At 41.6% G+C, this 25,594-nt stretch overlaps 1 protein-coding gene across 1 annotated transcript; it reads left to right on the top strand.

Moving 5' to 3' along the window:
• Positions 1–9,511: 9,511 nt before the first annotated feature.
• pdgfrb (platelet-derived growth factor receptor, beta polypeptide) lies at positions 9,512–24,062 on the top strand. The gene is made up of 22 exons (XM_070913574.1): positions 9,512–9,560; positions 10,118–10,426; positions 11,012–11,269; positions 11,959–12,089; positions 12,459–12,624; positions 13,840–14,020; positions 14,755–14,870; positions 15,068–15,191; positions 15,347–15,558; positions 16,000–16,094; positions 16,212–16,344; positions 17,105–17,209; positions 17,510–17,620; positions 18,952–19,108; positions 19,324–19,490; positions 19,963–20,075; positions 20,403–20,525; positions 20,759–20,870; positions 21,664–21,763; positions 21,848–21,953; positions 22,444–22,736; positions 23,915–24,062. Exons 1-22 carry the CDS (start codon positions 9,512–9,514, stop codon positions 24,060–24,062), a joined length of 3,309 nt encoding a protein of 1,102 aa, XP_070769675.1.
• Positions 24,063–25,594: the final 1,532 nt, after the last annotated feature.

The following is a 25,594-nucleotide window of genomic DNA, read 5'->3' as shown; positions in this document are numbered from 1 at the left end:
TATTGCTTTTTTTGCTCAACTCCCCCCTCACAATCCCCTCCCTCCTCTCCCTCTCCACCTCACTCTTAATCTGGCTTCAGCAGAGCCGGACTCGCTCCTCTGTGTGAATCTGTCAGGGCAGCAGTGTGTGTGTGTGTGCGCACGTCTCCATTGGGAACACTTCTTTCTAAACTTACAGCACTCTTTGGGAGCGGTGGGCAGGCGAATTCAGAGTGTGAGAGAGGAGAGGAGACACCCGTGGTGCTGTGATTTGACTAAACAAACAGCCGGGCTCAGAGCGGTACCTCCTCCAGTGGACTCCCGGGACAGCAGAGATTAACCTCAGACTCTGAACATCTGAGGGATCTATACATCTGAGGCAGCAGCCCCTGTAGAGACAACCAGCTGGAAATCTCTCCTCTGATTTCAGAAGGAGGAGACGACTGCTGGCCGGCAACCTCCTTGGACGGAGAGGAAAAACTTGCCTATGTTTCCAGGATCGCTCTGAAGGTAAGGGGTCTTACTTCTCTGTCACTGTCAGGGTTTTTACTTTTAGTCATGGCTGCTTGGCAGCTGTTGGCAGGAGTGAAGATGTATTGTACAAAGCGGTGAAAATTCACTTAGCCTGCACTGGAAGCCCACTGTGACAGATTCAATTTCATAGCTGTCTGTCACAGAGAGGATGCACCTCATCCTTACAACTCTGGATTGTTGGTTCATGTAACTTCCTTTCATTTAAACTCAAAATAATCTGATTTAATATCTGAAGAAAAAAAAATGTTTAGAAATGGTTTTAACACTTTTGTTGTTGTGTGATGTTGTTGCTAGTTTGTGAGAATGTGTCTCTGTTGGTGGTATTTGTTACCCGCATACTTGAATGTGTACACATTGGTAATTACAATGTGAAACAGCGTGAGCAACCTGTTCAAACATCAACATGGTGATGGCTTGCATCTCTGTACATAGACACCTTTTCACTCTTTACACGGTGCAACTTTAACAATGTTTATCTTCTCACTAAGAGAATACGTTTGACAAGGTATCCCAGGGTCTCGCACACACACACACACACACACACACACACACAAACTGGGCTTTATAGCACAAGCTGTTTGTATGTGCTCCACTTTGTGCTACACTGCCAAAGGGCTTGTTTATACAGCCCTCTTCAGTCACCCTGAGTGAACCGACGGTCCTCACCGCTGAAACCATCAGTCTCTTTCCTCCCCTGTGAATGGCCCTGAGAGAATCAATCTTCTCTGCATAGCTACATGGAGAGGCTCATTGAAAAGCCGTGGCTGTGCCGTGATATCAGACCTGGCATCAGTCACTGTCACCAGCATCCTCTGTAACTGTGTATGGACCTCCTTTTAGTGATAACACATACCAGCTTGCATGTATCGCTTAATGCCTTGGTCAACATCCTTTTTTAAATGTAAATCTCTTATAAATCTCTGATTCGGTCTCGCCTGAGGAACGCAGAGCTGAGCAGACACAAACAATCTGTTGAATCATCTCCGCACATTCATCACAGGAGATGGTTTTAGTACCTGGAATGAGTTACTTTAACATGTGGCATGTATATTTCTTCACTCTAATCCGACATATGTTTTGCACCTGAAAGCCTCCCCACTTCCTCGCGATGCACGGCTGCTGCTGTGTTTAGTAGTTGCGTTGGTCAACTGCACATCCATCTTCTGTATACAGATGACCTTTTTGATACGGGGGCATCTGAATTAGCACAAGTTGTAAACAACATTGGCATATGTTTTATGCCTTAGGAGTTAGGAGTCTTTGATCTTCTCCGGCTCTGTGGATATTTCGGTCCAGGCATTGTCTCGTACTGTTGTTGCAGACGAGCTGCTGGAAAATTGCATGCATGTCATACTTTTACCATCAACGGTATTAGACGGTATTGCATTCATATCATAGTTCAGCTGGATGTCTCTTGCTCACAGCACCAACTTAAAAACAGTAGATATACTCTGACAAATCTTTACAGCTTGGATTTGTAAAAACATAGTGAGGTTTCATTTGTCTCCTGACCAGTTGGGGATTTTTCTCCCTGTGCGTCAGGCTGCTGGTATGTACTGTAGCAGAGCTCTTCTCCCCGGCCCCGATGCATCGTGGCCCAGTCGGCTCCACTCCCCTGGCCCAGACCTAATCCTTCGTCATCAGCTGTTTCCTGGCTCTCCGGGCTCCCTGCATGCCAGCAGCTCTGAGAAAATGTGCTTCGCATTATGACCATGCAGAAAACATGCCAGGAGTCTGATTCGGCTCACATGTGCCAATATGTAACAGTTTGAGCTCAGCAGAAAGTTTTGAAACACGTTGATCCCATTCTGTCCTCTTGTGATTTATCCTCCGTGAGCTGAGCACACAGCTGCGCAGCGATCGCGCTCTGAAGACTAGTGTGACGTTGTTTGGATCTGGAGGAAGTTTAGAGTTTAAAAAGTCATTTTGAGCACTCAGATGTCTTATCACAGGATTATTCTTCCTCAGAGTATCGTGTTTTTACATTAAATACAGCAGACTCTGACTCTTACTGGCTGATTCATAATTCATCACTCATACTTTTGAACTGAGCTGTTGTTTCTTTGGAAGTCTATCAGTCTCATTTTCTCCTATAGGCCACTGCTTCTTTAATGCTGTACTCAGACACTTATTTGAGTCATATAGCTTTAATGAAGAGCACTAAGTGGTGCTGTGATACAGCATCCTGTACGGCTGCCCGTCCATCTGGCCTCCCCCCCTCGTTCCCTCCTTTTTCCCTCCCACCCACTCACATCGAGCTGACGGGCAGCTGCATCTCATCTTCAGTCAGGGAGCACAGCCACTCCTGCAGGACGATTCCTGGAGGAAATGTTACTTCTTGAATTATAATACCAAACTTTTAGTAGGAAATCGGCCTTAAAATGCAAAGAAAGGTGTAATTTTCAAACATGTAATAGAGAAGCTGTCAGGACATATGGATACAGTGGTGGAAAGTAACTAAGTATATTTACTCTAGTATGGCATAGGTGCTGGTACTTTACATGACTATTTCCATTTTATTCTACTTTATGCTTCTACTCGACTACATTTCAGAGGTAAATAATGTCCTTTTTACTCCATATTTACTGTATGAGATGACTTCAGTTACTAGGTACTTTTCAGAACAATAGTCATCATATTAATATGCAACAAAACGTACAAAACCAAAGTATGTTTATGAATTTTTTGTGTTAAACTCTAAATATATGATAATATGGATGTTTTGTTCTGATCTTTAACTTGAGTGCTGCTTATAGTGCAGAGCTAGCTGTTTCTAGTCTTTGTGCTAAGCTAAGCTAACTGGCTCCAGCTCCAAGTTCATATTTACCAATCAGACATGAGTGGTATCAATCTTCTCATGTAATTCTCACAAAGAAAGCAAATAATTATATTTCCCAAAATGTTCAAACTATTCCTATAAGATCTGAAAGTTTACAGGGTCTTTAAGTAAAATGTCAGTGCAAGACTTCCTTGTAATAGACTATCTTTACATTGTGGTGTTACTACCTTTACTCAAGTAAAGGATTTGCCTTCTTCTTTCACCTCTGTATGGTTATGATATCAGAAGGATATTACAATCTTCTCTCTGAATTTGCTGCATAAGGAAAAATACAGATTTTCAGCAGGAAGTTTTGGTCTCCATCAGATTCTTGCAGAGCACAACTATTTCTCTCTGGCGTTTGTGCTGTCCTCAGTCCAACAAAAACACGCTGGAATTGGTGATACAGTGCAGTGGAGGACAAAAGAAAAACCGTCTGTTGCTTTTACAAGATAAGAATATTCCTCACAGTGGAAAATGGTAAAAAGTAATTTGGATTTCTCTCAGTTTGTCTTGGTTATGGTTATGTGCTGCTTTCAGAGTAATCAGTAATATCGTTGAGCGGTGATATTTATCTTCTGATTTGTCAATACCCATGCATAGAAAGCAAGTTAACTTAACTCTACATACATATGCCAAAACTTCACAAGGAGTATAAAGTATCACTCAGATTGATGCTTCTCTGTCACTGTTTTCCCTCCTTTTCCCCATCCTTCCAACATCATCATGTTCAGGGAAACGAGTGGAATTTAAAGCCAGTCAGGCCTAATTGTATTCAGCTGTTTCTGTTTCTTTCTTCTAGGGGGGCGTGGGTGTGTAAGAGTGGAGGGACTGGAAGTGTTTGTAGGCATCCTCCATTTCTCACGGGGCAGGTTGGGGAGCTTATACCCTCAAGTGTTCGTGGGGCGGCCGGTGTGCAGGAAAAAGGAGGGTAACACCGTGCAGACGGGCGGGGAGGTCTCTGAAGAAAAACGTGGGAGGATGTGGTGCTGTTTATGCTAGCAAATATATCTGATATCCCTGTATTCCCTATGAGCAGAACCAGTTTGAATTGGCTGGGACTGGGACAAAGAAAACACACAAAATCACTGCCTAACTGGTAGAAATGCTCAAGATTTACTGGCCAAGAAAAAAGGAGAAATTGACTTCAATGACAGCAGCTGCTTTAGTTTTGATATCTTAATCAGTTTTCCTTCATTCAGGTTCCCAAATGAGTAGAAAATTAGATCTTTAAAGTGCTATCAAACACTAGCCACATTTAAGCCTGTCATTCTACAACAGTCAGTTTCTCCCAGAAGCCCTTTACATCCCCCCACCGCCACTACAAACAGAATTTACAACTCTGCTTGAAAGGGAGCAAACCAACATCCACAGTTTCCCAAACATGTGTTGCCTCAGCATGAGTACAGATTCACTTTGGTTGCTGAGGTAAGACCACTCACAGTCACTGCATCCTCATGCTGATGCTCTAAAACCAGAGGGAGGTTTTGAAATGCACCAGAATTTGACAATGCAAACTTGAGATGGCTTTAGTGCCGCTTCAAGCTCTAAAGTTACAGGATACAAGCTGTTTTTGTTTTTGGCTGATACACAAGTTTTCAACACCTTGTGTCCCGCCAAATCTTCAACCTCAATCTGTCCTGCAAACAGTTTCTCAACATTTGCCAGAACTATTGTGACCTAGACAAGTCTCTGGATTGTAGAAATGTGTGGGGCATTTCTAAGATGGTGATGTATATTTTTCCAGTCAGGAGTGAGAGCATCAGAGGTTTTCATTAATGTTACTATAATCAATATATTTATGTTAACAATGGATGAAATTACTATATGTAATGTAAAACCACAGAGAATTATCACCTGACTCTGCAGCTCCCCTCAGATCCACAGAGCGTTTTAGTCTCCATAAGCAGACGGCACACTTAAGCGTTTCCTGCTCACAGTGCCTCACATATCTTGACAGCATGTTGATGACATGTGTGCTCTCCCAGCTGAAATCGCCTTTTACTCACGAGCCTGCAGTTGGTAATGTACAGCATGTGTATTGTGTCATGTTGGGGGACAGAGAGGCCGCCTGGGGTGGGAGCAGTGCATCGTTCATCTGCTGCCGAGGGGGGGGGGGTTGGTCTGTCCAAGGCGAGGGATAAAAATGGAGGTTTGTTTTAACAAAGACACACTGGGTAATTTTTTTCCCACAGAGCTCGCCAAAGTCCGACAGACAAGTGTGGCGTGTGTACATTTGCTATTCTAGTGACATGATTTCGTACATGTCCTAATAAAGTGTTCGGTGGCAGCGACAGTTCATAGTCTTGTCTTATCTGAGCTATAATCGTTTGCATTGGAAAGAAGTATCCATGAAATTAGAGATGTTTGTTTTGCAGATCGCAGCTTCCTGTACACTTCAGCAGAGTAAACATCAGTGTCTGTGATGCAAGACTGTGTATGTGCTCCCTCTGCTGTCCCACTCTGTGCTTTGATGTGGTGTTTCCCATAAATTGTGTTCTGTATGTCTGCGTGCTGCCTTTGCTGTCTTTTCCACTGTCTGGTGCTGTGTGCAGTATTGTGGTGTGTCGATGGTTTGTCATGCTTTGTCATTGGTCTAATTAGTCGTTTTTTTCTCTTTCTTTGCTCTTTGTTGTTGTTTTTTCTCATTTCTGATTGTGAGTTTACATCTTTTCTGTGCAGCTTGTTATTTAGAGCAGTTTTTCTCTTTGTAGGAGTTACATTATGTGCAGTTTGTTGTCTTCTCATTGTGGCCTCTCTTGTTGTCTCCATGAGTATTTGGTTAGTGGTTGTGGTGGCCTGCTGTGTCATCGGTGCATCACTGCCTCACACCCACACAAGGCCAGAAAATTTCCCTGTGCAGGAAGTCAGAGCTCTCCAGCTGCACTTTTGGACATCTTTCTCTCTTTTGTTATAGATTACATCCCCCCCCCCCTTTCTAAGCAAAACCTTTCTCCCCTTGGGACACACTCGAGCAAACAGTTGGCTGCAAATGTGGTTCGCAAAGCAGTTCCCACCTCATTGACGACTGCTTCATCACTGCCAGATGTTTAAATAAAACATGCAGCTACAGTATATATAGATAATCCCAGAGGTGGGCTTACAGGCTGCTGTAGGGCTATGCGTGGGCTGCTTGCATCCCGCTGAGGTCGATTTTAGCATTCTTCCCCATTAGCTGGTGACACTTTGAGTGTAGCAGGGTTGTTTATGAAAACCAGGGAAGGGTCAATCAGCCACCAAATTCCCAGCATCTGTGGGAAAACTCATACGGTGGGATAACAGTTTGTCTGTCATGGTGATTACTGTGCCATCACTTGCATAAACACTGTTGCACCATCATTGCGGAAGTGGAGTATCCCATTTCAAAGATTAAAAAGACAACAATAAACATCTGTGTTCTCATCCTCAGGTTGAGAAACCACTTGACTTGACTTGACTTGTGGATATTGTGGATGTCTCTTACTGTAAATCGTCTCAAGCACCACTCTGTTGTCTCTGTGGTTCAAACAAAGAGCTACTTTGTGTTTTAGGGGTCACACTGCTACCAAGTGTTTTTATTAAGTGGGAAACAAAGTCACTGACATGCTGCCAAACCCTCCTGGCAGATTCACTGGTGTCCTGACCCTTTTAACACTTCATAGTATTGTATGTTCCCTTTCTTTCTTCCACAAAGACCTGACCAGGACAGAGATTAGCACGAAAACAGCTATGTTTTCAACAGTGTTTAGAACAACTCGTAAACGTCTCCACACACCAAGAGCATGACTTTTATGTTACTGCTGCGTATTCTTAAATCTTGAATAAATCTCGCCATAGTGTTCAGTCTTCTGGCTCCCTTTGACCCTCTGATCCTAGTCAGCACATCCTATCTTGAGGGTCAGATTTCTTCTTAAAGGCCTCCATTCAAAGTGCCCCCACTGCCCATCGGTCAACATCAAACCTCATCGTGTTGCATTAGCCAAACATTATTTTTCCGTCCTTTTCAGAGACCCCCCCAAAATAAGATTTGAACACACGAGATTCTTGTTCAGCAAAGAATGTTTTCTGCTGTTTGATCTCAGATGTAAATTCATGTCCTGCAGCAGCCCTAATGTAGCTCTTTGGCTTGTTTTAGCAAAAAATAGCATCAGCAGCCAGTCACAATAAGATTTGTTAGTCTTCATGCTGCCAAGTGACACATGCCTTTGGCGTCACAGCGTTTGGCTGTTGTCGCTCAGAGTCCTCATCACTGACACTGAGGTTACTGGTACTCGTAAGCGCTGATGTATGGCTTCCTCAGTGGACGGTCCCTCGCTACTGGGGCCCCCTGGGATGAGGTGACCCCCCCCCCCCATCCTGCCGTCATGACCAGCAGGGTCCCAAGTGTATCAGCGGTCCTGGGAAAGTTTTAGAGAAATACTGTGGGAACGTGAACTGTACACAGACACCAGTGACAAAAAGGGGGAGAGATCAGTTTATGTGTGTGTGTCTGTGTGTGTATGGTGGTAATGGGTGAAGAAGATGTGTGTGGGGGGGGGGGGGGGGGGGGTAATACAGCACGTGCCTGTGTGTACAGTATGTGTGTTTTAGTGCCAGTAAGGATGTATTTGCGCATGTGTATGAACTGCAACACAAAGAAAAAAAAGTTTCTCTCTCTGTGTCTCTTGCTCTCTGTCAGTCTCTCCTTCACCCCTTTTTATTAGAACCAGGAGGCCGGGGAGGAAATGGACCAGTCATGTTTTTGGAGCAACTCAAGAGCTTGTCGTTTTGGGAGCGGAAGTGCCAAAGGCAGTTAATTTAGAGAGACAACGTGTATCTGGTTTGAGTAACTGACTTTGGGTTCGTCATGGAAGATCTTGTACCTCACCATCACTTCCAAATTGATTAGATATTTCATCTCTTTTATGTCTGAAAATATACCCGTTAAAAAAGCTTTGATGAACTTTTATAGTAACAGTCTTAAACGAGGTGTTGCCAGATAATCTCAATTGATAGATGAAAACTGAGAAAACGAATGGTTTGAGATAAGATGGAGAACTCATGTGTTCTGTTACATAATGCATAAAGATAGTCCAGTTTCTGAAAATAGGGGTTGTAAAATTGGATTGCATTATCAAGTAGAAATGTTAAATGGGGTAAGATTTCTCAAGATGCATTTCACAATTTTTCCACTGCCTCCCTCCTTCTCTTCCTCCTCCACCCTCGCTCTTCCCAGGCCTCGCTCTTCCGCCCTCTCTCTCTTTCCCACCCTCTTGCGTACAGGCCTGTGATCCATCCTTAACTGTTTCCAGACGTCTGTGTGCTGCAGGCCTTAACCCCCATCCCAAACATAATAACAAACCACCCCTCCCCTCCTCAATCTGACTTCTTACTCTACAGTGAAATTGGCCAACAGTGGTTAATGTTGAGGATGGGAGCATGGCACACTAAGTATCTGTCACCTTTGACCCCAATAGCTCTTAAATATATTCTAGGATGTTGACATCACGTTGGTGTACAACATGATATCCCATTAGTATTACAAAAACCAAAGTACACTCCTGTGTCAGCAGCTTATGTGAATGCCCTCATTTTCACTTTTGTTTACACCAAAACCAATTAATGGCTCAGCACGGCTCTGGAATAGCTTGGACGCGGCATTGTTGCCAATGAGCGTGTTGCAAAGCTGCACACAGTGACCCGTTTGTTAGTGGGCAGAATGCTGGTGAACCAGGAACAAAAAGAGCCAGACATTGTCGCTCTGTCCTAGTGCAGCGAGGCATCAAATACCTCCAGAGTGAGCTGCATCTGCGCCTCAGACTGTGTGTGAACACACAGAAATCATGAAAGGAAGCAGCTCGACAATACACCAAATACTTTTTGTTTGTTTCCTTTTCTAAACTCTCGCTTAACCTGACCCCATGGCGCTCATGAGGGCAGGAATTAATCTATCATGATAGGAAGCCTTATGGAGAGATGTTAACTGGGGTGGTGTTGTGTGTCAATTGGGGTGAACACAAACTATACAAACTATTTATTTTCCTGCTATTTTGTTTTTATTTCCACTGAATTTGATTGAATATTTTGTGGACAGAATGATTTCTTGAAATGTTGACCAACGCAATGTGGTCGAGGCAAAATACCTCCAAGAAGGGTACATGAAGTCAGCATCGTTATCCCTTCTGTTTGTTTGCAGAACAAAGTGCATCGAAGGCTTCCACCATGAGGAGAGTGACGGCATCCACGCTCCATCTGACAGTCACGGTTACGGGTGAGAACGCAATTCCAATAAATAAAAAAACAAATGAAAATCTGTAACAGGACCATAGCTGCTTTTGCAGGGAAGCGAAGAGCAGGATGCCAAGCTTAGTGGAGTATTCCACACTTAAAGCAAAGTAATGCTCCTAAACTGGGATTTTGTCTTCTTACAATATATCCAAATTAAACTTTATACGACTGAAAAGGTCACAACTTCACAGAATTGCCTTTATGACAAAGTCATGCTTACTGAGGGGGACATGTTATTTTAAAGGTTTCAAAATGCTACGGACACTCAAAGTATAGGCACTAGGCACTAAATAATGTATCTTTTTGGATTATTTATTAGCTCTCCATCCACAATACTTTAATGTAAAGGACAACTGATGCATTCAAACTGACCCTTCCTTCATCATTATCCCCCCACATATCCACTCCAGGCAACTCATATCCTTCATCATTTAGAGATAGAACAGAATCTGGCATGTATTGTTGATTTAACCTTTGACCTCACGCTGCCGTCCCTCTGACCTCCGACCTGGTCTTTTTTTCTTGTTGTGTCAACTGCAGCTCTCCTGTATTTCTGCACTGAGTTGTGCTGCCTGGAGATCACGCCTGATGACAGAGATCACGTCCTGGCTGAGGGGTCCTCTCTCACCCTCACCTGCTCCGGCTCGGGGGAGACGACCTGGGAGTTCAAGAGGGACGATGTGCCGTACTTCCAAGTTCAAAATGGTGACCAAAACTACAAAATTGTGCACAGCAGTGCCACATCCAGTGTTTTGACCCTGTGGAACGTGAGCTGGAAGTACACAGGGGTGTATCAGTGCACTGATCGACAGACTGGAGAAACTAAGGAAGTAGCTGTTTTTGTCCCAGGTGAGGCCTGGTTTGTTTACCTGTGATTTAACTGTTTAGTGTTATATAGCTTGTAAAAGCTGCCTGATTGGCTCAGAACATTTTAATCTCATTCATAAAACAGCACAAAAAAGCTGTGTCTCACTGCCATATTACATGTTCATTCTCAGCAGGTTTTAGGTATGTAGTGTGTTCACATTCGTTAAGTGACAAAATAAAGCACACAGAAAAGTCAGTATGCATACTAAAAAACAGCTGAAAACATATTTTTGATTCGATTTTTGAGTGTGTTGATAGTACACATTATTGTCCCACAATGCAATGCACAGCTGCAAAAAAAGTAAAACAATGTGAATGGTGTTGCTCTAGAGAGAAAAATAACAGGAAAATAAGTATTAAATCATTTGAAAAACATTTGGCTTTCTCTTTGTTAAAGTCACAGTTCAGCTGAGCCCTTATTATATAATTTTCTGTTGTATAAAACACTGATTTCATGTAGACTAACTGTAAAAACAAGATACTATAAAGATGAGTATGAAGTATGGAACTGTACACAGCAGTTGTTTGATCCACAGTTTAAACAATCAAATGAGTTTCTGTCCACAGACCCTGAAGTGTGGTTCATAGAGAGCTCCCACGGCATGGTGACAAAGACCAGTGAGGAAAGCACCGTCCCCTGTGTGGTCACCAACCCCAAAATAAATGTCACCCTGTATGAGAAGGACACCGATCTGCCCATCAGGGGGCTTTATGTTCCTAGTGAGGGGTACAAGGCACCGCTGGAGGACAGGACCTACGCGTGTCGTGGAGAGCTGAACGGGGAGGTGAAAGAGTCTCAGGCCTTCTACGTCTTCAGCATTGTCGGTAGGTGTTCAGGTTAAAGAGTTTGGTTAGAAAAAAAGCTCTTCCCAAAATAAAAATGTGGTCATTATCAACTCACCCCCCACATGTGCTGAAACTCCTGAGAACCCACAAACACACACACACACACAGTTGGCCTCTTTAATTCAATCTCAGCCTACACCCAAACTATTAAAGTTAATGAGTCTTTCTTTTTGAAGCACCATAAAAATACCCATAAAATGTCAATCGCATTTCTTCAAATGGCTTATGTAGCGTAATCTACAAGTTTTGAGGCCAAAGTATTGCACTGTGCGTCCAAAAGTATAATTCATTCTCATATTATCACACTCTCTGGCGGAGGGATTTTTTTTAGCGAGGAGATAATGAGGTAAATACTTGACTTTTGGTCTCAGAGTGCAATCGTTTGGCGGGAGAACACATTAAAATGTGCTACACAAGCTGGAGAAATGTGAAGAACATTTTTTACTTTTGTGGAAGTTTTTGTTGGCTGAGATAGAACTACATTAACCAGCTGCCAAGTTCAGTTCGGACTAATACTGATGAGATAAAAAATATTAATTTCAGGGTTTCTTTTTGAACAGTTCAGTGATTGGTTAGAAGTGAAGAAAATGTCTCTACATATTGTTCTGATAAATCACATCATCTCCACCTCTTCCTCCTCTCCCCTGCACTCTCCCTTCCCGTCTCAGTCCCAGAGGCCATTGACGCCTACATCAATGCGTCAAAGACCGTCCTGAAGCAGGGCGATCCGCTGACAGTAAACTGCACAGTGCACGGAGTGGAGCTAGTGTTTTTTTCCTGGGATATCCCCAACAGAGAGGTGAGTAGGAGTGGAGCAGAACAAGCGCTTTTGTTCAGCTTTCCCTTCGTGATCCCTCTCAGGCCTCATGACCGAGCCCAGATTGCATCAAGATGTAGAGACACACCTCAGTTTTTATCCTTCTGTGAAATTCTTCTCATAACCTGTGGTGTTGGTATTGTAATAATCAGTTCTTCGTAGGTTCATTTTTTGATTATTTCTGGCTCCTCAGAGAAGTTTTGGCTTTGTTGACGGACTTTCTCAAATAATGTTACTTCAGGAGGCAGCTTTACCTAATTTTCAATGTGATCTTTGCTACAGATAGGGAAAGCATATATTAAACATAACAACAACAAAATGTCACATCCTCCTCACCTCTCTCTCTTCAAGGTTGTTGATGTCGACCCCCTGACAGACGTTCTGTCCGCCATGAACATGCGCTCCTGCCTGATCTTCCCCCGTGCCACGGTGGCCCACAGCGGAAACTATGTCTGCCACGTCCACGAGAGTGTCCAAGAACAGACTGCCTCTGCCAGCATCAACATCACTGTGCTCGGTTAGAGTAAACCCCCCTCCACATGTGCACACACACACACACACACACACACACACACACACACACACACACACACACAAAACTAAAACAAACTGATGCTGGACAGATTATTATTGTGTTTTGCTGACAGAGAGAAGACTGCTTATTATGTAAACTTTTGCAAGTCAAGGTGAGAGAAGTGCTTCTTTTAAAGGAAATGAATATGACTTCTATTTATTTCTGTTCAAAGTGTGAAATAAACGATTGACACGGTGTGGATGCACTGAGTGATACCTTAAAACTCCAAGTAAAAATAAAAGCAGGATTCATCACACTGAACTTTTCTTCCTTGTTCCCTCTTGACAGTCACTGAATGCATTTCTGTGAATGCTTATTCTATCTGCAGCGAGGTGTGTTATGTTTATGAAATCCTTGGATAACTTGCGCCGCCATGCTCCTGGAGACTAGGACAGTTTAGTAGTACTTCTCAGTGGAAAAGACAGACACTGTCTGACCACAGAAGTTCAGCAACAAACAGCAGCAGTACAGTGCACCGTCTGTAGCCTGCCGTCCAGTGAAGTAACTTGAATATAATCAATATAATCAGATATATAACTATAAGATAATCAATATTTTTATATTAACAATGGATCAGATGACTACTTGTATATAAAAGATAAGCCTACTTTACTGTTTACAGTTCATTCTCACAGCTCTCATCAACATTGTTTTTGGTCGCAGCTGTTATCAGTGAAAAGGTCTAAAAACCCACTGTTAGCTACCTGCTCAGCACCAAACAGCAGACAAAGGTAGCAACTAGCTGGTGAACATAGTGGAGCATTTAGCAGCTAAAGAGCAAAATATTTTCTCTGGAGAGTAAAACAGAGCTAAAGCAGAGTGAATAATGGACTTACATTCATCAGTGAGGCCAGAAACACGGCTCCAAATGAATGCTAATGTTGCTCTGTGTCTTGTTTACGTGTAAATAGGCAGCTGTTTGCAGACAGGTTTGCTATATCAACAGTGCTGTGTTCACAGATTGTTTCCGTTGCTCCCAAGTGGCAAAAAAAACTATTGACTTGCATCAAGACACCAAGCAAGACTTAGTGTAGGAATACATGGTTCATTTGTAAGTGTTTTGTTCCAATGTAAAGATACATCTGGTACATGTTGTGCAGAAGATCAAGTGTATGATGGATACTTTATGATGCTGATGATATTATTTGCTTTCCGCAGAGCGAGGCTTTGTGGTTTTGAAGCCTGCTCAGCAACAAAACATTTCGGCCAAGCTGCAAGAGAACGTGGAGCTGAGGGTGGAGATCGAAGCCTACCCTCCCCCTCAGGTCCGCTGGAGCAGAGACGGCGCCACCATCAAGGGAGACAAAACCATCACAACCAGACAAGAGCATGAAATCAGGTAAGACGTCAAACTAGACTCTTCAGCTGCCCTTTGACCTTAAAAATACCTTAAATGCCATAAATCAATATACTTTTGATATATTTAAACAATTAGCACTGGACCTCTGTAAGGCTGGCAGCCTCCGGAGGCGTCCAGCTCTCGTCAGTCAGCACCAGATAAAGAGAAACACAATACTCTCCAGAGGGCAGGACGCCATCATTCATCACGCAGGAACCATAAACACATGATACCTGTCACAACTCACAAATGTCTTTCAGAAAAAAAAAGCCAAACAATGTGTTAATTGCAGAAGCATGTTTTCACATTTTTGCCAACAGAATCTAAAAGACAAAAAAAAATTAAGTGAAATAACATCGATGCACAGACGGAGAAACAAGCCCTCTGCTAACAAACACCACCAAGCCCTTCATCACAAATAAAAAAGAGAGAAAAATACCAAATGTGCCTATACTTTTTAGAGTAAACTTTACAACATTTACAACATAGAACAGTTCATAACAACACCAATGTCCCCCCACCCCGATGCACCCGACCAGCCAGTCAGCACATCATAAACATTATACAACATCTTGTCTCACGATGATTAAAAGAAAACGAACAAAAAGACAAAATTTGTAGAATAAGTCATGAAGATGAAAGATAAAGAGATAAACAGATTAATTCATCATCAGCAGACCATATTATTTGTTTTTTTATTTCCTCACCTTTTGTCCGTGTTTCTTCTGCCTCAGGTATGTCACTATTCTCACCTTGGTGAGGGTGAGGACGAACCAGAAGGGCTTCTACACTGTCCTTGTCACAAATGAAGATGACGCAAAGGAAGTGACCTTTGACCTGGAGGTCCAAGGTGAGAGGCTGTTTTAAGAAATGTAAGATTATCACAGTATACAAGATATTCTTGTGCATCTTTAGTTCTTAAACCGCAGTCCTGGTCTTGAAGCATTGCCGGTTTGAAAATAATGTTTTTGCGCAAGAAAAATCAAGCACAGACTTCGTTCACACTTGTCAGTAATGATTTATGACTGCTGCACCCCCTGTGCATAGTTCCCTCTCAGATTAAAGACCTGACTGACCATCACCTCCCTGGGAAGAGACACTTGGTGACCTGTGTAGCCGAGGGGGTCCCAGCCCCGACCATACAATGGTACAGCTGTGACAGCATGCTCAAGTAAGTCCCACCACCGCCCATTCATCACTGAGCTGTCACACAGTGAACACTAGGGGGCTGATCATACACAGAAATTTATTTTACTTTCACTGTGCATCTGCTTTCACTCTGACTTTGCACTGCTGCAACTGAAGTGATCTCACGTCCTGCTGCAGGTGCAGCAACCAGACGGCGGTGTGGCAGCCGCTGATACCAGAGCCAGAGGTGCTGAGCATCCGGACCAACACCAGCTACTCGGAGAGTCGTAAAACCAGCCAGGTGCGGAGCCAAGTGACCTTCCACAAGCCTCAGCAGGTCACAGTTCGCTGCGAGACCAGCAACCAAGCGGGACTCGTCGACAGAAGAGATGTCAAACTGGTGTCCAGCAGTAGGTGTCATGTGATGTCCCATTTTAGTGTTTTTTCAATTTCAGTGTCACTTGAAGGACATGTCCTGGGTAGAGTGAAAGTTGTAGATTATTATATATTGTATGTATGTTTACTTTTTCCACTGTGTAAATGTACATTCAATGACTTTACTAAACTACTACTACTAAACAAACACATGGTGGTCTGGTACAAAACAAGATTTAAGTCTGAAAAGTTTATATTTTAGAGACACAGTACACCAAACAGTAAGGCAAGGCAAAATATGTGTATAAATAGCAGTCTAACTATAACTTTCTTTACAAAATCATTTCCAACATGTTTATAAAGTGAGGTTTTATGTCTGTTGAGAATTTGAGACAACTTGGTTAAATGTTCCCTGTTTGAATTTACGACCCTATCTTCATCCTGGCTAATGCTCTGTGTCCTTTTGCCTGTTGCAGCACTCTTCTCCCAGGTGGCAGTATTGGCTGCTGTTCTGGCCTTAGTGGCCATTATCATCATGTCTATCATCATCCTCATCGCTGTATGGAGGAAGGTAAACAAACCCCACCATCAGCAGTTTTTTTGTGTTTTTGTATGGTGAATTCAAATGTGCAAAAGAAGCCTTTTGTTTTGGTGTTTGGGTTCGCATGTTTTTTCTCTGTGTTCTCAGAAACCTCGCTATGAGATCAGATGGAAGGTGATAGAGTCTGTGAGCCAGGACGGTCATGAGTACATCTACGTGGACCCCATCCACCTGCCCTACAACCTGGCCTGGGAAATGCCGCGAGACAACCTGGTGCTGGGTGGGTCCTCAGGCAATGCATGCCTGGAATAGATGAATTCTGTTTATTTATGTATTCAATTACTGTTAGTAATGTAATATTTTTTGTTTGTTATTGCTTTGGTTAAATCGTGTTTTGTTTGACACATTTACGATTGATTTAATTATGCCTTTATTGTTTTTTATTGCTCCCTCCCTTTTTATTGCTGATCAATTTATTAATTGCTTTATAACCACTTGCAGAGGTCTTGTGGTCCTTCAGTGGTTCTAAAAAAAGTGTTGCAGCCTTTCTTCTTTGTTAGTTGCACCTAAAAATGTGTCCATATCGCTTGTTGATATCAGACTAAACAGACTTTTAGCCGCTTGTTGCTCAGACAAGAGCAAACACACCAGCATGTAGCTATCACAAGGTGACTTTAGTGCTGTGGGTGGTATTGGGTCGTTTGGGCGTAGTTGAGGCAAGAATACTAAGTGAGGTTTTTTAAACTTGTCTTCTTGGCCTTATTCCCACTTCATTTTTAAAGCTCTTTTGTTTTTGAAGATGTGTTGTTGGAAGTCAGCTGCTCCTTACAAACAGGAAGCTTCCTCTAATCTAATCTGTTAAAACCCACTCAAGCCAGTTTCTAATCTCACTGTCCTGGGAAACAAAATACCAGAGAAAAGTGTTTACATTAATGTTTTAATGAACATGAGACAACAATGAGAGGTTCTCCCTTCCCTTTCAGGTCTGCCATGTGCTCCATTCACACTCTGTCCCACTGAGCCTGTCCTTTGTGTTTCAGGTCGCACTCTTGGATCAGGAGCCTTTGGCAGGGTGGTCGAGGCAACTGCGTATGGTCTCACGCATTCCCAGTCCAGCACAAAAGTGGCCGTGAAAATGCTAAAATGTAAGACATACAATGTAAAAACACAACAGGAAGCCATGTGCGGACCACAGTAGAGTGCCCTGCGTATAGCTGTCAAATATTGTGACATCGGAGACGCGTTCCTGCGAGCACAGAGAGCGCAGCAGCCTGCTGAGCTTTTGCTTGATTGCCAGCCTGGTTCTAGTTTCAGCCAACTGGTCATAGAGCAGTCTGGCAAGGATGCAGTGTGTCCTGATCCCAGCGTGTTTTGTTCTCCTGTTCTCACACCTACCTCTCTCTCTCTCTCTCTCTCTCTCTCTCTCTCTCTCTCTCTCCATCCAGCCACAGCCAGGAGGAGTGAGACTCAGGCCCTGATGTCAGAGTTGAAGATCATGAGTCACCTGGGCCCTCATCTCAACATTGTGAACTTGCTAGGAGCTTGCACCAAACATGGTGAGCATTACAGTTAGCGCCAGTGCTATAATGTGCTAATACACATGATAACTAGGCCATTTTTCTAGTTTGTTATGGATTAACAGCACCTGATATCAGTGGTGAGCGCTTTCTTCAAGGGAAACTGACCTGGTGGTTCAGTTGGCTTTTATCTTCTGTGTGTCTTTTCTTTGTCTGTGAACTCATAAAACAAAATTTCCACTAAAATGTTCTCTAAAAGGAAACTTACCAAACAATGCTGTGGCATGTCAATACCCTTTTAAGGAAGAAAATGCAACTTTTCTGCATGTTTGACCTCCCACTGAGGTTCATCACAGTCTAGTCTGTCCAGTGATTAATGAGACAAACACTTGAATCAACTATTTAACAGGATGTTGCCAAAGTTTTTTCTTTAACAAGATAGTTTCAATTTTCACGATCCAGAAAGATATAAAAAAGCATGCTAGTCATTCACTTTACACAAAGTAGTGGTTGTTGATGTTTATTTTAAAGTTACTATGTGTAGATGTCTATGTAATTGTAGCATCTTTCAGATTTTAATGATGGCATAAGGCTTTGTAGAAAAATGAAAGTGAATGAAAAATGAATGAAAAATGATCTGTTTAATTGTTTTCAGAGTGAAGAGGCAGTGGAAAACCACTTTAATAGTTTAACATGTTCATGTTTAACATTTAAAATGTTAATGCAAAAGCACATAACCCATATGATCAGTTCATGATGGAAAGAGATTTATGTTTTTCTTAATCCGATGGAGCAATAGACGTCCTATTTGCACTTTGAGTCTAAGTTCTGTTTGGACTAGAAACACTTTGTACCTTGTAGCTCATCAAATGATCAGTGGCTGCCCGTTTATTTATTAATCACAGGTATGTAAGTGTCAGTTACACATTTAATAGCTGCACACATAGTGTTTACTTCTATTATACATAATTCACAAATAGTAACTTTAAGCCTTTGTCCTTTATTAAAAGAAACGATTGACATAGTTTAACAAAGACATTAAAAATGCATTGCCTTAACTGCAACAGTAGTCAAATAAAAAATGTATATATGAACATGTCAGGATATAATTGAATAACATACTTACCTTATCCAATATTATTTAAGTGACTGATGTATAAAATTAATTGTTTACTAACCTTGACCATTAATATAATGTATACTCATTTATTAGCCCTTTCTTGCTTATTATTTCCTAAATATTTAACTGAATTAATCTCATATGCTTTTTAATGTATATTTGTGTTGCGTGTGCCCTGCCTATAGTAAAATGAATGTTTTATTTGTATTTGATAAATCCCAAACTTAGTTTTTCTCCTTCCACCAATCAGGCCCACTCTATCTGGTGACCGAGTACTGTCGCTATGGCGACCTGGTGGACTACCTACACAGGAACAAGCACACCCTCCTGCAGAACTACGCTGAGAAGAACCCAGATGACGACTGCCTCATCTCTAGAGGAAGCACTCCGCTCAGCCAGAGGAAAGGGTGAGAAGACAAACTGCACAAAATCTCCATTCAGAACTGCACAAAGGAGCATTTTGCATGATATAATATAACTGGCGGGGTGAGGGGGGGGTTATTGAAATCTCTGCTGTCACACACCAAGAGATAGCCACACATATCTTTTCATATAAAGTTTGATATGATGAGAAATCATGAACAGTTTAGTACATTTTTTCACACTCCATGTGTCCCTCCAGCTATGTGTCTTTCGGAAGTGAGAGCGATGGCGGATACATGGACATGAGTAAAGATGAGCCCTCGATCTACGTGCCCATGCAGGAGCAGATAGACAGCATCAAGTATGCAGACATCCAGCCCTCTCCATACGAGTCTCCCTACCAGCAGGACATCTATCAGGAACAAGGTTTGATTTGTGTGTCTATCAAGTCTGTAGACTCCCTCTTGTATTGACAATAATTCATTTTCCAGTGTTGTAAATGAAAATAGATATGAAGAATTCAGCAAACTGAACGCAGGAAACAAAGAAGAATGAGATAGTAGTGCTGTATGATGTGAGGCCAACCATCTGTCTGCTGTGTTTATGTGTGAAAAGCGTTATTTCTAATCAGACAAAACATGAAATAGTACAATCCATGAACAGAAGAATTGTTTAAGCCTCATAAATCAATGAATGCAGTTTGTTTGTTGATCAAAGACCGGAGATAATGTACAGACAAATGTCACAGCATATGAAGGGCGTGAGCTTAATTTCAGCCCATGCAGTCACAGGACAGCCGGAGTTTCCCCCCAACAACAAGACAATGTCTTCATTCATGAGACACTCCTCACCTTCTCTTCTTCTTCTGTTTGTCGTGTCACCTTGTCATCGTGTTCAGGTGGCGGCGGGTTGGACCTGGCCATCGGCGACTCTCCCACTCTCACCTATGATGATCTTTTGGGCTTCAGCTACCAAGTGGCTAAGGGGATGGAGTTCCTCGCCTCCAAGAATGTAGGACATTAAGAGCAGCGTTCCATAATATGTAGCTGGTGATATTTGACTCAAGCCTAAAATTTAAAGGAACCATTCCACATTTTGAGAAACACGCTAATTCACTTTCTGACTGAATTTTAGAAGAGAAGGTCGATACCACTCTCTTGTCTGTACGCCAAATATGAAGCTACAGCTTTTAGCTGGTTAGCTTAGCTTAGCATAAAGACTGGAAATGGGGTAACAGCGAGGCTTGGTCTGAAGAAAACTAAAGCACCTCTAAAGATCACTTTATATCAAATTTGTAAGAACAACCATTTTACTTAATTTTATTTTATTCCACCACAGTGTGTCCATCGAGACCTTGCGGCCAGGAATGTGTTGATCTGTGAGGGCAAACTGGTGAAGATCTGTGACTTCGGTCTGGCCAGAGACATCATGCATGATTCCAACTACATCTCTAAAGGCAGCGTAAGTGGCAAAAATCAATGCATAGATCAAGGATAAAAAATAAAATAAAAAGCCCTAAGCACTTGCAAAGGATGCACTTCTAATTTTGATGACATCTTGCTCTTTTAAAAAGTTTAAATGCACTTATAGACAGTTGCTTTGGCAACTAGCTACATAACAAACTGCAAATAAAATCACAAGTTTATCTGCAATCTGTCTAATGTTTCAATGCTTTTTCTTTTTATTTCATTCAGACCTTCCTGCCCTTGAAGTGGATGGCACCAGAAAGTATTTTCCATAATTTGTACACCACCCTGAGTGACGTGTGGTCATACGGCATTCTTCTTTGGGAGATTTTCACACTGGGTCAGTCCAAACACACACACACACACACACAAGAAAAGCCATTAATCCAAATCAGAACTGGTTTACACATAAGACGGATTCATCTTATTAAATTGCTTATGTAGGTCACATTGTACGCGTGTCACCTGCTTAACTCCTCGTTGATTCTTCAGGTCACACAAATAATCCTGGAAAATATGTTTCTGTGTCCAAAATGACAGTAAGTGTGTGTGTACATGCAAAGCTAAAGCAAATTTCAAACTCCTAGTATGTACTTGCAATCGTCTGATTGCAAGTACATACTAGTTTGTTGGAAAGCTCATATGAGGTCTAAATCTTTTTAGCCACAGTCAAGCTTTAAAATCAGCATTTCCTTGCTCAGGGTATTGTGAGCTTTTTTTTTTTTTTTCAAAACCCTCTTCCCACGATTTTTTGAAATGACCATGAAAACAAAGGAGACAATTTATTGCATACACAGTATAAGCCCGAGTGGTGAAAAACAAACTCACAATCCGGCCTCTGTAAGTGATAACCAAAGATTCTCTGTGCTTCGCTCTCTGAATCTGACATTCAATGGACTTCTCAGATTCATTTTTCTTTCAGATATGGATCGGGGCAGCTACTTAATCTCACAAAAAAATGTTATTCAAATAATCAGTCAGTGTTGTTTTTCTGGGAAAATACATGAGATTCATTTTATATGTCAAATGTCTTGTAGGTAAAGGAGTGTGCATGACTTCAGATTTATGGTTTATTCTAGTTTACGTTTAGATTTAGTTTAGATTTTTTAAATGGTTTGAAATGCTCTTTGCAGGAGGAACCCCCTACCCTGATCTGCCCATGAACGAGTTGTTCTACAGCGCTTTGAAGAGAGGCTACCGAATGGCCAAACCCGCCCACGCCTCTGATGAAGTGTGAGTCTCACTGTGACCTTTCCATCAATGTCACCTCTCCAGCAACTCCAGAAATTAATCCATTTCATGTTGTTTATGTTGCAGTTATGACATCATGAAGAAGTGCTGGGACGAGAAGTTTGAGAAGAGGCCTGAGTTCTCCTTCCTGGTCCACAGTGTGGGGAATATGCTGACAGACAGCTATAAAAAGGTACTTTATTTATGTATTAAACTGCGACCTTGGACTTGGTATTACTACTTCTACATAAGCAAAGTACTTCTTCCACCTTTGCATGATGCGGCTTGTCTATGGTGCTGTTGCAGTTGTTAAATAGCAACCTTTTAGTGTTGTTTCGTAATGTTTAAATATGGTAAAGTACATAATATCAGTTATGTAAGTTATGTAGGTACAGTACAGTTTATACAACACAGATATTGAAAAAATAGAAATCAGCAAAAGCAAATACAAATTTAGATACAAAGATTTAAATAATATACAATTAGTTAAACAAAAAAAACTTGCATTGATAGGTAGCCATGCAAGTCAGTAGAAGATAAATCCACTCAGTAGATTACTTTCATATCTGCAGAAGTGGAGAATATCAATCTCATATCTGCAAGCTGCAACCTCAAGCTCACCAACTGTTAATTAATTGATTCCTAATTTCTCAAATAATCAAACTATTGTCTCCCGATGACAGAGATACAACCAAGTCAACGACAACTTCCTGAAGAGTGACCACCCGGCAGTCGCCCGTACCAAACCCCGACTCTCCTCACCCTTTCCGATTGCCAATCCAGCATTCGGCTCCCCATCCCCCGTCACCCACTACGTCCCCCCGGACCCTTACGACCAGAGCCCGAGTCCCGGAGAATTCACACAAGAGGCAGACACACAGGAGGTCATAACCTCATACAACGAATACATCATTCCCATCCCAGACCCCAAGCCGGAAGACGTTTTCACTGACGTGCCTTCAGAAAGCCCTGCAAGGTACAGAGCCGCCGAAAAATCAGATGTGTGCCAAATGCTGGGGTTGCAAGAAAGATGAGGATGTATTTGTTTAACAAGAGCCGTTTTTTTCCACCACACACCCACTCATCCAGATGTTGAGCTGAGACAATAACTGTATTATGGAGGCAGACTTGAAGACATGTTTTTATAGCATATATAAACATACAGCCAAGCAAAGTTGGCTTTAAAGGCCAAATAGGTGTTTGACAATATAAAATCCAGATATATTTACACAAATAATCAAAGCGTGATCAAAGACTTGTCAATAAGTGTGGGAGTGATAGCAGATTCCAACCCTGTGTTTAAAATTTTGGCATCGGGCAATTCTCTCGTTTACATTTGGGTCATAGATTGTACCTTTAACATTGTGGTTTGAGGTCTTTGGCCCCCTTATGAGAGAAAACAGAGAAGCACTGTTGGTCCAGATCCACAGACTGATGTCAGTGAGGATCTCGTGGACACTTCAAAATAAGAAATATCCACTAAAGCTGAAAGACTGAATTAATTAGTTGATTGACAGAAAGTTAATCAGCAATTGTTTTGGTAATCAACTAACTATTTAAGTGATTTTTTAGCGAAACTGAAAAACATTCTTTGGTTTCATCTTCTTAAATGTGAGGATTTGCTGCTTTTGTTATCACATCTGATTTTATAGACCAAACAATTAGTCATATAAGTGAGAAAATAATCTGCAGATTAATCAGCAATCAACATAATGCACTTTATTTAGGATGTTAGTCAGATGCTGCTTATCGTCAGCTAGAAGTAACAAGTACTGCCTGTATTATTGCTAACTAAGAAAAAAAGATAAATTTGGCAGCAAATGGATTCGTCCCAATAAGTTGGTGCATGTGTGAGAGTACACATGCATAAGTGCAAGAGGTACAAAGGGAGCACTCAACATGTCTCCATACAAAGAGGAAACTCTTGAGAATACTGAAGTGCTAAGCGTTTGAAGCAAAAATGCCTGATGTCTTTAAATGGTCTCAAAATAGGTGATTAGTTTCATTTTTGAGTTAAAAATGACTTGTGGTTGCTGGAAGGAAGATGAAATGAGGGAAAATGTCAGGATCAGCACCACTAAGAGACATTAATACTGTCTGTGGATACGTGACTGAGTGCACAGTGTGAAGTTGTGTTTTGTGTTCTGCCCTCAGCTCTCTGGCTCTGGAGGAGGAGACAGACTCCAGGTCGCAGGACACGGCTGACACTCTTCCAGAGGAGGACAGGCTGGAGGAGACCAGCGAGAGAGACGCTCTGCTGGGCTCCTCCGGGACGCCCGAGGTAGAAGACAGCTTCCTGTAGCCACATGAACCCTGAGAAAACAGAGCCCTTTTCTGGGATTTTTTCTCTCTTCTTTTTAGAACATGCCTGAAAAAAAGGGAACGTGACTAAACTAGAATGTAGCAACATTGAAACTCAGAAGGCGATCTTTGTATCTCCACTAAGCACTCCAAAAGTTTTGCCCTTCTTTGAGATTTTATATCAAACTTAGTACCTCTGAAACTACAAAATGGTTAGAAATAATGAGCATGATGTTGTTAGCCAGTCTTTTATTGAAAGCTTGCCATAACATTAACACGGTACTCTCGCCACACTCCCATAGATTCACTTTACAGGAAGTGAAGATGTGTTTACTGTACGTCCCATTGTAGCCTTATGAGGCCTCATGAGATATGTGCTTTTTTTAGTTGGACACATTTTGCCATATGTCCCCTTTTAGGCTGTTACTATTTTATCACAACCAGTGTAGATATTTAGAGAAGCAGGTCCTTTTTTTGGTTTTTACGAGCAATTTTATTAAAAAATGTTTTAAAAACACAAAATGATTAACAGAACAATAAAAACAAATTGTAAACAAGAACAATATGCAATTCCCATATTAGTGGGAATCATCAACATCATGTCCTAAATTATGACTAGCTGTGGAAAGTTATGGTAATTGAATTAAAACTTTATGTTGCATTTTCTTTCCTTACCTGAAGTACGAGCAACAGCTGTGTTCACTGTATATAATATTTTTGTAAAATGTTATTCCCAGGACATGAAATACACACAGATTCTACATGCACTGTTTTACTATGAGAAAGACTTTCTTTTTAGTTACATATGCCATACAGAGGTTTCCAGTTTTCTTTTTTTTTCTTCTGAGAATTATATGAAATGTTTATGTAATTTGTGAATTTTGAATACTTAGTTGTAGTCTTACGGAGGTTTATTTCATAGTTCTGTGCCAGATTTGCACTTTATTTAGAAAAAATGTGGATATTCGTAATGAAGATATAAATATACTCTACAATAAAGATACAATACTTTAACTTCTGACTTAAACATGTGGCTGTTACAGTAAATCAGTTTCTGAGATGACAGGTGACTCTCACAAGTGGAAGTAATAAATACAGCGTATCACTGCCGTAGCACAAGATGGCACACAAGTGCCTTTGTATATAGACTGACAGGTTTTTGTCTTGTTGCTGATATGAAGGGCTACATATCAGGGGCTGTAAAAATTATGCTTTTATTGTTCCGTTTCATTGTCTCTATTCTATAACATTCACTTACACAACGCTTCAACTTTCAATACTTTACCATTTCAAACTGTAGCAATTTGAAATGCACAAGATCACTGTATCACAAGCTATGGTACCAAAGCTCTTCTTAACGTTTACAAATGTATTTTTTATATGTGCCATTTTATCGTTGTAAATGTGACAATAAATGTGTATTATCATAGTAGTACTGCAAGTGTGACTCTTTTATGAATCGTGAATTCAGTGGCTCTCATCTCGCTGCCCTAAACCTACTAATCCTGTTTGAAAATAACTCCTGGTGGTCTC

Source organism: Enoplosus armatus, chromosome 10, assembly GCF_043641665.1.
Source record: "Enoplosus armatus isolate fEnoArm2 chromosome 10, fEnoArm2.hap1, whole genome shotgun sequence".
NCBI lineage: Eukaryota > Metazoa > Chordata > Actinopteri > Centrarchiformes > Enoplosidae > Enoplosus > Enoplosus armatus.
Note: the sequence above shows the minus strand (reverse complement) of the source record. Positions and strands in the feature narration are given on the sequence as shown.